Below are 17675 nucleotides of genomic sequence, written 5' to 3'. Positions count from 1 at the left end.
GCTAACCGGCCATCCCTATATGGGATTCGAACCTGTGGCCTTGGTGTTATCAGCACCACACTCTCCCGAGTGAGCCACGGGCCGGCCCTGGGATTACAATATTAACTGGATATACTCTTGACCTTTTTGAGATTACCATTGAGTGGGGAAATACCAGTAAGAAAATATTTTCAATACATTCAATGAAGTGCTATGATACAAGAAGTTAGACTATGTCATAAGAACACACAGGGAAGACATCTAACCCAGGCTTAGAAGGTAAAGGAAGGATTCTTAAAAATCCATCAGGTGATGAATGGTTAACAGAATACAGTATACCCATACAGTAGGATATTATAAAGCAGTAAAAAGAAATGAAGTATTGTTTAATGCTATCTTGAAAACATTGTATTAAGTGAAAGCCAGTTACAGAGGACCATATAATGTATGAAATGTTTAGAAGAGGTAAATCAATAGAGATGAAAGTCAATTAGTGGTTGCTGGGGGCTGGAAGAGGGAGGGGTTGGTGAGTGACTAATGGGTGTGCATTTCTTTTGGGGGAGATGAAAATTTACTGGAATTAGATTGTGGTAATGAATGGATAACCATCCCATTTTTGAATATACAAAAAGCCATTGAATTACATGCTTTGAATGAGGGAATTGTATGGTATGTGAATTATATCCAAATAAAGCTGTTAAAAAAAGATATGCCAGGGCCGAGCCCGTGGCGCACTCGGGAGAGTGCGGCGCTGGGAGTGCAGCGACGCTCCCGCCTCCCGCCACGGGTTCGGATCCTATATAGGAATGGCCGGTGCACTCACTGGCTGAGTGCCGGTCACGAAAAAGACATAAAAAAAAAAAAAAAAAAAAAGATATGCCAGTTAACATTTGACAGAGTCAAAAATGGATTTATCTTCTTTGGCTTGTCAGCAGAACAGTTTTTAACATTCTTCAAACTCCTTTATCCCAGTTTGTTGTTGGCGAAGGTTTCTGTTGAGGCCTACCCTTCCCGTGAGAACATGGAGAGGCATCTCTGGTCACGGACGGCTTCCTGTGGCAGACTCTGTGCTTTTACCTCCTTGTCTCATGTGGTCCTCAGCACAGCTCTTTGACTGATGGTACTCCTGTTTGAAGAAAGAGAAACTGAAGCGGCAGAGATTAAGTTGCTAGCCCAGCGTCACATGGCTAGCATGACATGGAGCAGCATTGCAGTCCAGGCTTGATTTCAGTTTGCCTGCTTGGCCACTGGGCTAAGCACCTTCAGAATCATTTTAGCAATAAGATTTTCTTTCAAGGATAGGCTTTTGCTTGGTCACTTGTAGACTTTTGGCTTATTTAGTGAAATCACTTTATACAAAGACTAAGATTTTTTATTTAGAACAAGCTTTAATGTACATTTCAAAGATTTAAGATTTTGGTAGTTTGGTGTTTTATAATTATCTGTTGGGCTGTTTGTAGAATGCTAATGTTGTCAGTTGATTAGCTCAGCCTGCACACAAGAAGAAATCATTAACCAGCATGTTGTTCCTCAAGAATGACCAGTGTCAATAATTCTAAAAATTTGAAAGCTTTCATAAAAGCCTGTCCCCACAGAGTGCATTCTTTGCTCCTTTCTGAGTGTAAATTGTAACTTACTTTAGGCCAGTGGTTATGGCTAGTCTACGTTATTCATTAGCTACCAGAGCTCCTAAGGCCACTGTGGGGATTGCCTGCTGTACGCATGGTTTCCTCGGTGGCTGATGGACTTGCTGCATTTCAGATAGACATAGTGCAGGGCAGCTTAGACTAGAATCTCTTTAGTGTGGAAGAAAGATCAGATGTGTATGGTGGGGCTTGTCACTGCAGGTCAGTTACTCTGGCTGGTACTTTACCCTAATTTTTAAATTGATTTTTGAAGTCAGGGTGGGTCGGTAAAGTTATGGTCATCCTTTCCCCTAAAGCTAATTCTTTATCTGAAAAGCTTTAATATTTTTTGCTAGATCTGTTCCCAGCAAAGTGGGGAGGTTGAAGTTCTCCATGAGGCCCTCCCTGTGGATGGAAGTGCAGCATCAGGGAGCATGAACTGGGCTCAGTTCTTCTGTAGGAGAGCTCCTGACGGGCACCAGGGTGCACAGACTGTGATGCGTTTGTGCCTTCACAGCTGCGAGAGTGGTACATTGATGGTGCACAGTGCAAGATGCCACCTACCAGAGCATCTGTGGTAAATTTAGGACATAGTGTTGATTTGAACGTGTCAATCTGTGCACAGGTCATCTGTCATAGAGTCGTGCTGGATTGTCTTTGTAGCACTACTATGGACAGGCACATCTGAATCCAGCACAGCGATTTGCTCCCATGAATTTCTCCTTTGGAAGCTCCAGGGCATAGCACTCAGTGGCAGCCTTGCTCTGCTGAAGAACACGAGAGGTGTATGAAGGGCTCATGTTTGTGGCTCATGTGCCAGGCACTGTTTTGAATGCTCATGCTCCCCCATCCTCACGCTGGCACGGGGTTGGCGTTTCTGTCTGCATCACCAGACCAGGCTCGGAGGGTGTCACAGAGCCCGGTGTTTAGTCAGCGCAGTGTTTGGACCGAATGGCACTGTGTGCTCCTGGCATGCACTTGCCCTCCAGGGTCTAAGTGTCCATGTGCAGGGCATTTGTGCACGTCTCATGGCTTCCCCTCAGGCCGGTATTCCCAGATGGGCGCACCTGTTCCTTCTTGTGGGGCACCCTCTGGTCATTCTTTCCTGTCTCCTGCAGCCCCTCAGCCTCTGATCTGGTCTGCGTTGGTTGGCAGCCAGCATTCAGTAGTAGCAGATGAGGGAGGGTCACCTAATCCGGTTACAGGGGTAAAGGAAGGATTTCTAGAAGGGTGATGGCCTGGCTGGTTGGTTGAAGGGTTGGAGGGGAGGCAACAAGTAGAGGTAGTGAATACTTGAGAACTAGGAGTGGGGGAGGCAGGCACGTTTGGGGGTCTGCCGTTAGGGTAGAAGTAGTAAACAGGTGGGCAGGGCCCAGACAGACAGGGTCTTGTGCTCAGGCCACACAAGGGTGTGGACATCACCCCCTGCACCTGGAGGAGACTTGGGCTCTGTGCAGGGGAGGCTGTCGTCAGATGAACTTAGGGAGCCAGCAGAGGGAGGGGAACATCTAGCCTCAACCTTTGTGGAGTTCGGAATCCACTGCCTCACCAGGCAGTCTTCTCTCATCTTTTCCTTCTATTGTAAAATAAAGCAAAGATACGGAAAATCACATAAGGCACATTTCTAATGCCTACTGAGTTGTTACAAGGCAAACACCCTTGTAACTACCATGCAGGTCACCTTCCCAGAAGCCTGTTCATCCCACCCCAGCATAACCATGTTGTTGGGTTCCCATGTCTCTTACAGGTTTCTCATCCAAGGGCACATCCCAAACCCTAGGGGTTTAGTCTTGCCCATTTCTAATTTTTTTAGTTGGTGGCTGGCCAGTACGGGGAATGCCTATATCTAAATGTTTCTTGTTCTTTAATCCTCTTTTAATCTGTACTCCTTTTTTTTTTCTTTTCCTTATACTGTGTCTGTTGAAGAGCTGAGGCTCTAGGGGATGTTCACCATGCTCCTTTGCTGTCTGGCAGCTGGGTCCAGTGGCCAGGTCAGCTGTGGCTGCCCCAGACATGGCCACCCCCTTGGCCAGACTGAGGCGATGCTCTGCTGTTTCTTGTGGGCTTGTGGTGTGTTGGTGGCTCTTTGTGAAGCTAGAGCTGTCCATGTTCCCTTCCCAGTTCCATTCATTCATTTGGATTGAAAAAATGGTAATATCCTAATTCTGTATTTTTTTCCACTTTTTTGTTAGAATAGTTTTATAAACTGACCCTTCCCTTCCTGTGCTATCTGGTTACCGAGGGGTACAGTTCGTGTAGGATGGCAGGACAGCTCCTTGGTTCTTCCCCTTTCTTTACCAATTTTCAAGATAAATTGTCCCTTGACATTCTCTGAAGGTGACCAGTTAGGATGTTTTTTTCATGTAATTTTGAACTCATGAGTTTAAACATCTCTGGCTCCTGAGAATTTCTTCATTTGGCTCTTGAGTCATTTCCATGTGGTCCTAGTGCTCTGTGGTCTTTGACAGCCTCCCTGCTCTGGTTAGTCATGTCCAAACTTTTAGCTGCATTTCCCTCGAAAGGAAAACCACAATAGCCACAAGACCTTATTGTGTCCTGTCTGTGCAAGAGAATATGGAAGAACTGTGCATTGGCCAGGCCCAGGTGTCCGTGGAGGGCTGTGTGTGACATGCAGATGACAGGCCAAGTGGCCTGGCCTCAGGTCCTCCACTGAGCAGAGGCTGTTGGGAGTGGCGTCCACCCTGGCAGGACAGGAACTCAGAGACAGGGAAAGGGGAGGTCTCGTAAAAGCAGATGGTCAGAGCTAGGCACCTCTGTGTGTGCATTCCCCACCTCAGACTGGAATCAGCCTTTCTCAGTGAAGCCCTTGTTTCTCTTAGTGAGAGGTGGCATTTCACAGCAAAAGTCTGAGTTCCAGGGATGCTCAGCTGTTTCTGGGATGCGATCATGGACAAGCTTAGGAAGGATTCCTCAGGAGGCATTGTGGTACCTCCCACAGCAGGTCAGGCCTGCCAAGGTTTCTTATTTATCTATTTTGTTTACTTCTGTGTCTCCTTTCTTACACACTGGGGAGCTCAAGTGAACTGAGTTCAATTAGGCTGTCTCAGTGATCACTTAGAAACTTGATCCTAAGTTGCACCCACAACAATCTTGGATACTACCACCATCAGTGTGATTTCTGAGGATGGCTCACCCCAGGCTCCCCTTGTATTGGTCATACTAGATACCGTCTGAGCACAAATCCGTCACTGATGTGCTCCTCCTGAGGCTCACAGGTCCCCCCAGAGAGGGCAGTGAGAGCATTGTCCTCTGGATTCTTATGTGTTGATAGAGTTTGTCTATGGCGTTTGTTATTTGAAGGTTAATTTTGTTGGATGTGAAGTTGTAGTGCTCTTTTACCTGCCTGTAATCCTGCCGACTGGGCCAATTGTCAAGCTAGGGCTGGGTCTGGAGCTCACAGACCCCTCAAGCCTGTTGTCCAGACCGGGTCACAAACCCTTGACATGCCAGGCTGGGTCCCCAGATCCCTCACACACCAGGATGGGTCACTAGACCCCTCACGCATAGGTCTATGATGTAGGTAACCAGCAAACAGGTCCTTGGAAGCCGTAGGTTGGAGAGCATGGCCGCATGGAGTGGATGCCCGAGGCAGTAGACACCAGCCAACTTGTGGTGCCCACATGCGCACTAACCACCCACATTCACAATTTGCTTACGAAGAATGCTCCACACCACCCCCAACCAGACCCAAGATGAGGGGACATGATTAAATTATTCTATTTTCCCAACAATCCACCCCTTCAGGGTCCCTCTGCTGTACAATCTATGCCTTCAAAATCTTCCACTATGTTCCCTTAGCAAGGATAAATGATCCTTACATTTACATAATCTATTGTTTGTTCAATATGCCTTAAGGCTTGTAGTTCTGTTCTTTTAACTGTTAGCCACATATGTCCGGTTAGTAGTCACCACTGGTGTGATTCTCCATGGGAATCCTGCAGTCATACTGATGGGCAGTTCAATGCATATTCAGTAGATGATCACGCGAACATATGTATGTACCCAGTTGACTCTGGTGCAGTGCCTACAGCCAGCACACTATGGACGAAAAGACAGAAGAGTTATTAATAACAATAGGGGAAGTTCTTGCCCCTCGATCAGATACATGCCAGTTTGCCATCCTGAGAAAGGATGGTTGCAGGCATAGGTATCTTACCTGGCTTATGATACCATACTTTATCTGCTAACACTGTTGGATCTGTAGGTTCTACATGTAACAGTATAGGGGAACTCATAATTGGCCATAATGATAATACAAATGTGCCCTTTGGAATAGAGTGCTTATCTATCCCAGGCCATGTTACCTTTACTTGAGGAGGCCAGGTACTTGTCACTCAAGGTGAAACTTGCAAGTCTTCTTCTAATCCTTTCCCCCAAGGCCCTATTAGACCTACCCAGCGTATATGGGGGACTTTTATTCTTCAAGGCCATTCCCATTGTACTGTCTGTCCCTGTTGCAAACAGGTTGGGGCGGGTAAGAGAATATTTCCATTCTTGCCATATCCTGGCTTCAAAAGCTTATCTTTAGTAGTGATTTGCAGCTGTATAGGCGCTGCAGCCCTATACAACAGAGCTTCCACTGGAGAGGGTCCGCCCTTGCGGGGTCTCTCATTTAGAATTCTGACTGTGGGCCATAATCGCTGGGTCCACCCTTCAGGGATGGGGGTTGGGTAGATCTCCTTAGTCCCTTTTTAAAAAGTCCATTGTATTGTTCAATCATTCCCGCTGCCAGGGGATAACATGGCACATGTAACTTCCACTGAATAGACAACTGGGAGGCCCACCTCTGAACCCCATGTCCAGTAAAGTGAGTTCCATTATCACTCTACAGGCCGGACGTACAGAGCAGTAAGGCTATTCAGTGCCTTCACAGTGTTTACTTGGTCTGGGACCTTACAAGGCCATACAAACAGAAGACCAGTAGCCGTATCAACAGCTGTAAAGATGTATCTGAAATTCTCTGACCTTGGCAGTGGTCTGACAAAGTCCACTTGCCATCGAGTCAGGGGCACCCTTCCTTGAGTTATTTGCCCATCTGTAGGGGGCATCCGCCAGGGGTGTGGACTCTCTTGAGCACACACTGGACAAGCACGACAGGCATTCACTACATCTTCCCATTTTATAGGCAGGACCATCTTTGAGCCACCATCCACATGGTTTTGCTGCCAGCATGCTGCATTCATCGATGTAACCATTGGGCTACATCAGTAGCTGGGACTCTCTCCAGCCATCTTACCTTAGCCAAGGCATCGGCTTCATCATTTCCTAGACTGGCTAAACGGGAAGTGTCCTGTGACGTGGAAAAGAGTTACTTCTTTCTCATGTCCTAATTCCCATAACTCTTGCCACATGCCTTGTCCCCACAGGGGTTGGTGGCCTACCATCCACCGTTGATACTTCCAAGTAGAAACCCAAAGGGTTAAACCTTTGTACATAGCCCACCTGTTGGTACAGATGGTTAATGGCCCAGGCTCATTTTTTATCACCATCCATACTGCTCTCAATTCAGCCCGTTGACTGCTTTGCCCTGTACCATTTTCATACCACATGGTATCTGTTAAGGGCTGGACAGCAACAGCTGTCCATGATGCTGAAGTTCATATGCTAGAGCCATCTGTATACCAAGCTTGCTCTGTGATAGGTCCCTGTCCCTCATGGAAAGGTGTAGTCTCCACCTTCATGGGTAATGGTTGAGTCAAAGTTTCCTCCACAACCTCTACTAGGCCTAGCACAGTTTGCAGCTCTTTGGACAGAGGACTCGTTGACACAGTGCTCCTTTGTTTTATATACGCTCCCCATTTAGACCAAGTGGGAATCTGAGCTACACCCGTTTTAGGGCTGGTTGGCCACGCGTGCAGCCAACCTCATATGGGGTATGTTGTCCTAACTAGGACTTCGGCAGTTCCTGTGATAGCTTCAGTGGCTATCAAGGCAGAATACACAGCTGCTAACTGCTTTTCTATTAGAGAATAGCATACTTCAGCACCCTTCCAGAGCTGAGGCCAGAATCCTACAGGTGTGCGGAATCAGTCCTGCCTCTGCCACAAAACCCATCCTAACCCCTCCTGGGTTATATGTATGTCTAACTCAAATGGCTTAGTGGGATCAGCCACTTGTAAAGCCTGTACTTGCTGTATTGCCCTTTTTGTAGCCCGGTAAGCTTGTTCTACTTCCTCAGTCCAATCCCAGAGGGCTCCTTTCTTTGTTAATGCATATACTGGGTGTGCCATTTGGGCCATATGGGGTACAAAAGCTCTGCAATAGCCCAGAAGTCCCAAATATGTCTGTAGCTGAGCTACAGTTGTGGGTCGAGGGTATGCCTGTATCTTATCAATAATAGCTTCTGGGATGACTCTGGTCTTATCCGACCAGACCACTCCCAGGATTTTGACTGACAGCCCAGGTCCTTGCACTTTGGCTGTGTTCACAGCTCACCCACATTGTTCCAAGTGACTTAGCAGCATTGGAGCTTCCTGGGTTAAATCTGCAAGAGAATCAGAGGTTAGGAACACGTCATCAATGTAGTGAAACATTGTAACTGTGCTGGGCCTAGTCCACTTGGCTAGGTCCCCAGCCACCAAACCATGACAGATGGTTGGGCTATGCAGATAACTTTGGGGCAATACTTGAAAGGTCCACTGTCTTCCTTCCCAGGTGAAGACGAACTGATCTTGGCTATCAGCCGAGATTGGAATAGAGAAAAAAGTATTTGCAAGGTCCAATACATAATGATAAGTTCCCAGCTGAGTCATCAGCCTTTCCATCAAGTAGTGAACTGAAGGCACAGCTGCATGCAAAGGAGGCACTACTTTGTTCAGTTCTCGATAATCTACAGTCATTCTCCAGGTACCATCGGGCTTTTTCACTGGCCATACCAGAGCATTAAATGGGCTATGAACTGGACGAATAATGCCAACTTTCTCTAATCCCAATATAGTGGCACTTATCTCTGCATGTCCTCCTGGTGGGTGATACTGCTTTACATTAACTACATGTCTTGGCTTGGGTAACACATGTGGGTCATGTTTAGCATATCCTTGTAACACAGGCTTTACTGTCCATATTCGCAGTCGAAACTCTCCAACTGTCGTTTGCAGGTGCAAGCCATAAGGTACATCCATACCCAAGATGTATTCAGCTACAGGAGATATATATACAGTACATACGTGAGGAGGTAATCTTCCTGTGCCCAATGGCAGTGACACAGCTTTGACCTCAGTAGTGTGTCCTCCATAGCCATCTATATGAACTGTGGCCCCTGGAAACTTATCTGGATTGCCATATACCATGCTACATTCTGCACCTGTATCCACCAGTGCCAAAACATGCTGCACATTAGTCCTCAACCAATATATTGCCAATTCAGCATGAGGCCTCTGGTCCTCGCCTGCCCCCAAAAGATGAGTACCTTGGCCTGCTCCCTAGTCAAAATGGAACAGTTCATCCGCCTCCTCGGGAAGCAACCAAAAAATCTTTTAAATGCACTGCGTGTACCTTGCTACCTGTTTCCGGACATTTGGTGAAATGCCATTCAGGGTGCAATTGCTGCCACAAGGCAAACAGGACTGCATTTGGCTGCCAGTCAATTTTCTATCAACCCCTGCTTCAAACAAGTCAAGCCACATCTGCTTACGGCTAATCTTGCTTGGTCCCTTTGGGATAAAATCTTGAGCATTTCTTGGGGGTTTGGTCTTAGCCACCTTTCAGACCACTTTTGCTTGTCTTGCTATCCCTACTTCACCCAAGCCGGCTGTCATGGTCATTACCTCATGTATAGGATGACCAGTGTATGGGTCCAGTATGGCCATCAGTGACCCAAAGGACGTTGATGGGGCATTTTGCAGCACTATGTCTCTCATGCTGCCTGTAAAGTTTTAATTGTCCAGGCCAGGAGTGCTCACATTAAACATGGACTGCCACATTCCCAGCTCCTGAATGATTTGGACCAGCTCAGCATATGTTTGCCATTTACTAACAATCTTGGGCAGTTCTCTAGCATTTGCCCGCAGGGTTCGGGCAGCTGCATTCACCCAGTCCATCAAGGAGTGATTACCTTGCCCTTGTGCATATCTGCAGCTATTCTGCAGCGGCTGCCTCAGGGATGGGTGTATGGTAATGGAGGCCAATTTCTCTGTCTCCTCACCAGAGCACATCACACTATCCACCCCTAGGTCCCATAACTGCAACAGCCAAGCAGTCAGGGTCTCCCCGTGTTTTTGCCTGAACTGTCTCCTCAAGTCAACCAGTTCAACCTGGGTATATGGAAAATAGGTGGTGAACTGGGTCACCTGTGGATCACCTACCGGTTGTCTGTCCGGTCCCATAGGCTGTTCGTGTTTCAATTTCTCGTGCACAGCAGGTCGTGCCTGGAGATGCACGGTTTCCCCCAACTCACCACTGGGTTGGTCGTCTTCCCTGGTGTGAGAGGCAGGACTGGCCAGTCACTGCACGTCATCCTCCAGGTCATTTATCCGTGCTTCCTACAACTCTGCTTTCTGCTGCAAATCTCGATCAGTTTTCAGCATAGTGAGCAGTACCCAGGCTCCGGTCAGCAGAAAAGTGGCCACTGGCCAACACGTGCTCAAGGATAGCCACTTTTCCTCCCCTTCCCAAGGAGTTTTCTGTTGTAATGCCTGGTCTATGCTGCCTTGCAGTACAGTGTGCAGCAGCCAGATCCTGGTCAATAGGAAAGTGGCCATAGGGCAGAACATATTCAAAAGTAGCCACGTTTCCTCCTTCTTCCAAAGGCTTTCGGCTCCTGTACCTGCTCAGAATCCTGTCACAGACTATGCCATTTGTCGGCCTCTTTTACCTGCCCGTAATCCTGCAGACTGGGCCAATTGTCGAGCTAGGGCTGGGTCTGGAGCTCACAGACCCCTCAAGCCTGTTGTCCAGATTGGGTCACAAACCCTTGACACGCCAGGTTGGGTCCCCTGACCCCTCACACACCAGGCTGGGTCATCAGACCCCTCAAATGCTGGTCTATGAGCTAGGTAACCAGAAAACAGGTCCTTGGAAGCTGTAGGTTGGAGAGCATGGCTGAGGGGAGCAGATGCCCGAGGCAGTAGACGCCAACCAAGTTGCACACTGCACATATGCACTAACTCCACCCCATTTGCTTGCAAAGAATGCCCCACATCACCCCCAACCAGACCTAAGGCGAGGGGCCCTGATTAAATTACTCTGTTTTCCCAACAAAAGTGCTCGCATATGTGAAGCGTATGGCACCTATCTACTGATGTCAGGCCCTGCCCATGTCTGCTGGTCCTGGATTTCCTTCTCACATAAGCCACTTGCTCTTTTTTCCTAGATGTCCAAAGGATTTTTTTCTCTTTTCTTTGAAGTTCAGTAATTTTAGAATATGTGTTGGTATGTGTCATTTGGGGTTGATATTCCTAGGTATGTGGTGTGGTTTTTTAATATGTGGTTTTAAATCTTATTTCGTTTAATTTCAGGAAAGCTTCCTCACGTGACAGGTCTTCCGGCTGTTCCGCTGCATCCTTGGTCATCTTTGGGGCTCTGACTGCCTGTTTGCTGCTGCTTTTACAGCTCTCAGTATTGCTACTTCCTCTTGGGTCCTTTATCTCATTCTTCATTTCTTTCTGATTTAAACAGGTCTCTTTCTTTTCATCCTCTATTTCTTTCAACACTCTGTTGTATTTATTTGTTCTTGTATTCCTTCTAGTTCATTCTTAATTTCTTAAACGATCTTTTGTTTCTGATTTCCTGATTTCTGTTATCTAATAGCTTGAGTTGTTCTAATGGATTTTTAAAGTGTCTAGTATATTTTTCTCAATGTTTTTCAGCTTATTTTGAAATAGCTCTGGTTTTGATTTGTTCTGTGGGATGTCTTTCTGAGGATCTTTGGTTGTTCACAGGGATGTTATTCTGCTGCTTGTTCTTTCTTATAGTCCTTTGTGTGGAATTTGACCTCTGTACTTTTTTTTTTTTTTAAATATGACAGGTAAGGGGATCTTAACCCTTGACTTGGTGTTGTCAGCACCACGCTCTCCCAAGTGAGTTAACTGGCCATCCCTATATAGGGATCCGAACCCGTGGCCTTGGTGTTACCAGCACCACACTCTCCAGAGTGAGCCACGGGCTGGCCCTGACCTCAGTATTTTCTGATTGCTTATTTCTATGTGAAATTAATTTTCCCTAATTGTCAGAGGAGGTGCAGTCAGGGTGGCTCTCCTACGTCTAGTGCTCCTTCCTCTGTTTTCTTCACGGAGCTGCTTTAGGAGGCCCCTGGCTCTGACTGTCTGTTTTTATTGGACCTCCCCTTTCCCCTGTCTCTGTGTTCCTGTGCTGCTGGGGTGCACCCCAGCCCCAACAGCCTCTGCTCAGTGGGGGGGCCTGTTGTCCATGTGTCACACGCAGCCCTTTGTGAACACCTGAGTCTGCCTGATGCGCTGTTTTTCCATCTTCTCTCTCACAGACAGGACACCCTGAGGTCTTGTGGCTTTTGTGGTTTTTCCTTTTGAGGGAACTGGCTCAGAGAAGTTGGAGAGCGAATCTGAGGCTGCTCTTGGATTTCAGCTGCATGTGCCCTGCCCCAAAGCCCACTCTTGTCCCCGCACTCTGTGCTCCTGCTGGGGAGCCCTGACCCAGCCTTATTGAAAAAAGTGTGTGTTTGTGTGTATGCGTGTGTATGTGTGTGTGTTATAAATTGGCCATAAAAAAAAGCTGTGAATGAGAAGTTATAGATTTTTGCTTCCCACTTTTGTTAGAGGGAATGTGGTTTAGCTACTTCTGTTTCTTCTGATGGTTACCTTTCTAAGCTATGTGCTTTTAGTTTTATTTTGTGATTTAATAATCTTAGATAAAATCTGTGGATTCCCCTTATGAAAGTTGATTTAGCTTATTTAACATTATTTCCCCTTTCTACTGCCTCTCAGTGTTTTTATTATTTCTGCTTTAGACCTGACCCCTTTGGACTCTGGACTATGTAACTTTTTCCATTCAAAGTGATCTCTTTTCCTGGTGTTTGGGCAGGTGAACTAACGTGCACATACCAGAGAGAATGCAAGGCCTCCTTTTGTGCCAACAAGCACAGATTTGTGTACATCTTTGTGAGAAGTGCACATGTACACAAACACACTGCCCCTGCCCCCAGGCATGCACACACAGGCACACCCAGGCACACAGAGACATGTGTGCACAGGCACACACAGGCATACACAGACACGTGTGCACAGGCACACCTAGGCATGCGTACGTAGGCACATGCAGTCACGGGCATGTGTATACAGGCATGCATACACAAGCACGTGTACACAGGCACACGTAGGCGCATAGAGACGTGGGCACAGGCACACCTGGGTGTGCGTACATAGGCACACACAGGCACACAGGCATGTACAGGCAGGAGGCATGCACAGGCAGGCACGTGTGGCCTCCTGGGCAGAATGCTTCATCTGTGTTCAGCCCAGGCTATTTGATGCTGCCTGCGGTCATGGCAGGTATGTGGCGGAAGCTCCCAAGATGTTTTCATGATCTTTTCAGCCAGGTTTAAAAAAATGTATTTCAGCAAAGCTATTACATTTTAAGAAGAGTTTCAGAAAGAAGTTTGCCCTTGCTGGCCTGTTAGCTTGGTTGGTTAGAGCATGCTGTTGTATCACCGAGGTCAAGGGTTCAAATCTCCTTACCAGCCTGCCTCAAAAAAAAAAAAGTTTTTTTTGCCCTTTATCTGCTACCCTGGGGCATCAGGCTGCTGGCTGCTCTGCTCCTTCATGGAGCCTTCAGCTGGTCAGCCGTCATACAGAGAGGGGCCTGAGATGCGGTAGCCTGCCCAAGGGTCACTGCTCTGAATGGCTTTCCTGCACCAGGTTGGAGTAGGAAGAGAGAGGAGCTTGGCAGGTGGTTTGAGTGTCTCCATATCTGGTTTAAGGTTCCCTGAGGGCTGGAGCTATTGTTTTAGCATCTGCCCACAGCCCTGGAACGGTGGCTGGGTGGGGGGCCCTTGCATGGGTTCTCTCCTTTCCTGTCCTGACCTACTGTTTGTTTGGAGTTTTCTAGGGTAGGATTGGCTCAAAAGAATGTCCCTTTAATTCAGCAAATATTAAGCCATATTCGTTAGGAAATATGTATTGGCAGATAAGCGATATTCCTGGAGGAGGGCAGTTGTGTTGCTGGAGAAGGCGAGATAGGTTTTGGGAGCACTGGCCAAGTCAGGGCCTCAAGGCTGGGGAGGGCAGGGTGGGCCCAGTGTCCTGGGGATCCGTGAGCAGTGGCCAGTGGGGCTGCTTGTGCAGTGTTCTGATGTGGGCAGGCTGCTGCAGGGGCCGTTTACTCCACTGGAGACATAACCCTTAAACGAAGGACTCACTTGAGAGGCCCTCGTTGGTAGCAATATTGGTGCTTTCAAGGAGTAACTTACACTCACACAGACTCACCTTATCTTGTGTGATGAATAGTGTTGGGCTCTTTCTGTTGCTTATGACAGAATACCTGGACTTGGTAATTGATAAGAAAATGACATTTACTTCTTACAGTTTGGGAGGCTGGGAAGGGCAAGGTCAGGGGGGCATATCTGGTGAGGGTCTTCGGGCTGGGGGCTCTGCAGAGTCCTGTGGTGATGCAGGGTGTCACCCAGCGAGGGCTGAGCAAGAGCATGTGCTAACACACTTCTTCCTTTCCCCGTAAAGCCCCCAGTCTACTACCCAATAACCCATTAACTCATTAGCCCATTGACCCACGAGTGGATTAATCCACTCATGAGGGCATAGTCCTCACTATCCAATCACCTTTCAAATGCCATTTTTGGGACAAAGCTTCAACTTAGCTTTGGAGGGGACAAACATTCAAACCATTGCAAACCATCTGTCTTGTGTTTTTATGTGTGTGTTAGATATGTCTGGTCCTAGTGAAGTCACTCGTGCTCTCTAAACCTCAGTTTTCACACCTAGTCCAGGTGGAGTTAAACGGCATATGGTGTCTCTATTCAGTGCCTCCCACGTTGTGTACACACAGGTGTCTGTCGCATGGAGGCCACTTTAGTGATAGAGTTAGTGACTGTTATGTACCTAAGGTACCTTCTGTCTCTTTTTTGTAAAGTGGAGAATTCCCAGACTTCACTGGATATTATAAGAGTGGACTTACCAGATTTTGTAGGTTGGTCAATTTCATAAGGAGAGAATGTTGGAAGCCAACGGATTTAAAACTGTATACTTTTATTATCTGTGGCAGTTAAAGTCAATTTTAGGAGTGGAGTATTGTTAGCTGGTGGTGATTTATTGCAGGAAACATTCAGCAGGTATTTTTAGTGTCTTCCAGTTCCAGAACCTGGTAAAAGGTAGAATCAAAGTGGGCTGCAGGGCACCTCTCTGGGTAGACCAGGTGCTTCCCTGTGGGGCATCTGTGGACCTTTGTGTTGTCCTAGGCTTTGCACGGCTCCTGCCGCTGGTTCTGGGTTGGAGGCAGATTGCTTCTTTCCTTGGGCTCTTCTCCTGCCTTAAAAAAAAGAGGCTGAGCTGGAGACTGCAGGGCCTCGTTCCACTCCTTGACACAGGGATTCTGCCTTTAGTGCTGAGTGTGGTCTTATCAGGGAAACGGGTATTTCTTTAGAGATCAGTTAGAATAAGAATGCCTTTGTGTTTTCCTTTTTTTAGGCAAAAGTAAAGAAGCAGAAATAAAGAGGATAAACAAGGAACTGGCAAATATTAGATCAAAATTTAAAGGTAAGTGTGTTTAACCTTGTCCATGAAATGTTCTGTAGTAAATTTTATATAGTAAGGATCTAATCTTTTAATACCATTTTTTTCACCCCAAACCAAAGTTAAGTTCTCAGTTAGTACAGTTACTGTCATGGCTCTGTCAGAATTAAAAAATGTTTAAAATCAAGCCATTGGTTACTCTGGAGTTGTTTGAAGGGTGTGTTGAATTAGTGAGGCCCCTCCTGGCCATTGGGCCTTTGCTTGGGGTTGGGACAGCACAGTTTAGTGTCTGGTGGTGCTGCTCAGCCATGGGCTGGGGGTGTGAGCCAGAGGGCCTGCGGCTTTGGGGACTCAAAGGATGAACATGAAATAACAGGAAATGCTCTTCTTGAGGCCTCTAGTTATTTGTTTGAAGTATTGTCAAGTAATCTAAGGTAATCTAAGCACTTCCTGTGTTGAAGTGTTAATGAGTAACTTTCCATGCGACAGTAAGCAGGGACCTGACCCACTGGAGGCAGACACCTCTGTAAGCCAGTTTGTAGAATGGGTGCCTTTCCTGAACGTCCTAACTCTCAGTTTTGGGACACTGGGGCTGGCTGGTTAGCTCAGTTGGTTAGAGCGCAGCCTTATAACACCAAGGTCACAGGTTTGGATCCTTGTACTGGCCAGGCACCAAAAAAGGAAAAAAAAAAAGATCAGTTATAGGACATTTGTGAAAGCCTAGTTAATCCTTAGTTTTTCAGTTAATTTTTACAGGTGTGAGACCTGGCTCAAGTCTCTGAGCATACTTTGGCCACGAGAGTAGCTGAAATTGACCAAAAACAGTGAGGAGAGGAGAGGGCTAGGACTGAACCCTGAGATACTAGAGGGACAGCCCTGGGGACTTCTAGAGTTTCTTGGCATTGGTGCTTTTTGGTGGCTTGAGGATGGATATCCTGTATTTTCAGGTGATGCAAAAACTAGTGGGATTTAAGTTGTTACTAATTGGTACATGCTCTATTGAGCTCTAAGAAAAGTGTTAAGTTTTAATATTTCAAAACAAGGCCCAAGGATCCTCCAGGTATATGAAACTCCTGAAATTGTGTGTGAAATAGTTTGCTTATATATATATTTGTGTGTGGGGGGGGGCAGGGGGCACGTCTAATTGCTTTGTAAAGAGAGGGAATATCATGGGGTAGTTCCGAGCAAGGTCGTCTGACTGTCTCCAGGTTACGTCCCTGCTCTTGTTAGCTGTGTTATCTTGGGCATGTTACTTACCTCTGAGTCTCTTTTCTCAGCTGGAAGGTGGGGATACTAATTATCTCAAGCTGGATTCTGTAGGATGCAGACCCTGAGATGGTGTTGCATACAAAAGCTTTATTAGGAGTAACACCAGTGGAAAGTAGAGGGAGGACTCAGAGTTAGATGGAGGTGGGGAGGCACCAGAGAGCAATGTTGATCTCAGACTGTCACCCTCGCCCATGCAGGAGCTTTGGGGCACAGATTGCCTGTTGGAGGAGTCTGGCATTGGGTTGAGGTGGGTGGGCCTTCGTCTCACCCCCTTGCTCAGCCTGGGCTCCAAAGCTGAGGGAGCCAGACCCTAACGAAATTAACACCCGTCAGCCAGCCACACACTTGATAGAGGCTCCAGGCTGTGTGTGCTGTTCTAATGTGTCTGTATGAGAAAATACACAACTTGCCTGATAGAAAGTGAGCACCTTATGAATGTCCATCCGTGTTGTTGTTATGAAAAGAGCTCAGGCCCTCACAAAGTGGTAAAGATTAAATTTGAATGTGAGATTTTATAGATTTTAGAATAATAATCTAATTTGTCGACCTGTAACTTTAAGATTAAAGACTTTGTTAAGCTATTAAATTCACAAACTGTCTGTATAAATGTTGTGGGACTAAAGACCTTTGTTACTTCTGCTTTCATGCCTGCCTAAAGCTGAGCCATCCTAGATAGGGAAAGAGGTTTCCTCTTATTTATTAACCATTTGGCATTTATTGAGCATGTATATACTTTCAGTAGTACCAAAAGATGCAAAAGAAAATCTAGCCCTTATCCTCAAGAAATGTCAGTCTGGGGCTCTCCTTCCAGTTATGTGAATTAGGTGACTTCTGTCTGTGCCATCCAGTAGAAATATAGTAGAGGCCACACTCCTGAGTCTAGATTTTCTAGTATTCTTATTGAAAAAAGTGAAACGAAGCACATGAAAGGAACTTTAATGATATATTTTATTTAGCCCAATGTACCTAAAATATCATTGCAATATGTAGTCAGTGAAAAAATTACTGAAATATTTTACATGTTTTATCATACCAAGTTTTCAAAATCTGGCATATATTTTATACTTAGAGCACATCTCAGTTTGGACCACCACATTTCAAGTGGTCAGTAACCATGTGTGGCCAG

General features: G+C 46.6%; 1 protein-coding gene across 2 annotated transcripts in view; it reads left to right on the top strand.

Annotated features, from left to right (window-relative positions):
• AP2A2 (adaptor related protein complex 2 subunit alpha 2) overlaps window positions 1–17675 on the top strand; it is a 110930-nt gene that overhangs the window by 38912 nt on the left and 54343 nt on the right. For both annotated transcript variants that reach the window (XM_063093427.1, XM_063093426.1), the window contains exon 2: window positions 15236–15304. In XM_063093427.1, coding sequence (XP_062949497.1) covers window positions 15236–15304 — 69 coding nt within the window. The remainder of the gene's footprint in view (window positions 1–15235; window positions 15305–17675) is intronic.

This window comes from Cynocephalus volans, chromosome 4 (assembly GCF_027409185.1).
Source record: "Cynocephalus volans isolate mCynVol1 chromosome 4, mCynVol1.pri, whole genome shotgun sequence".
NCBI classification, from domain to species: domain Eukaryota; kingdom Metazoa; phylum Chordata; class Mammalia; order Dermoptera; family Cynocephalidae; genus Cynocephalus; species Cynocephalus volans.
The sequence above is the reverse complement of the archived record's forward strand: the minus strand, read 5'-3'. Positions and strand labels throughout refer to the sequence as shown.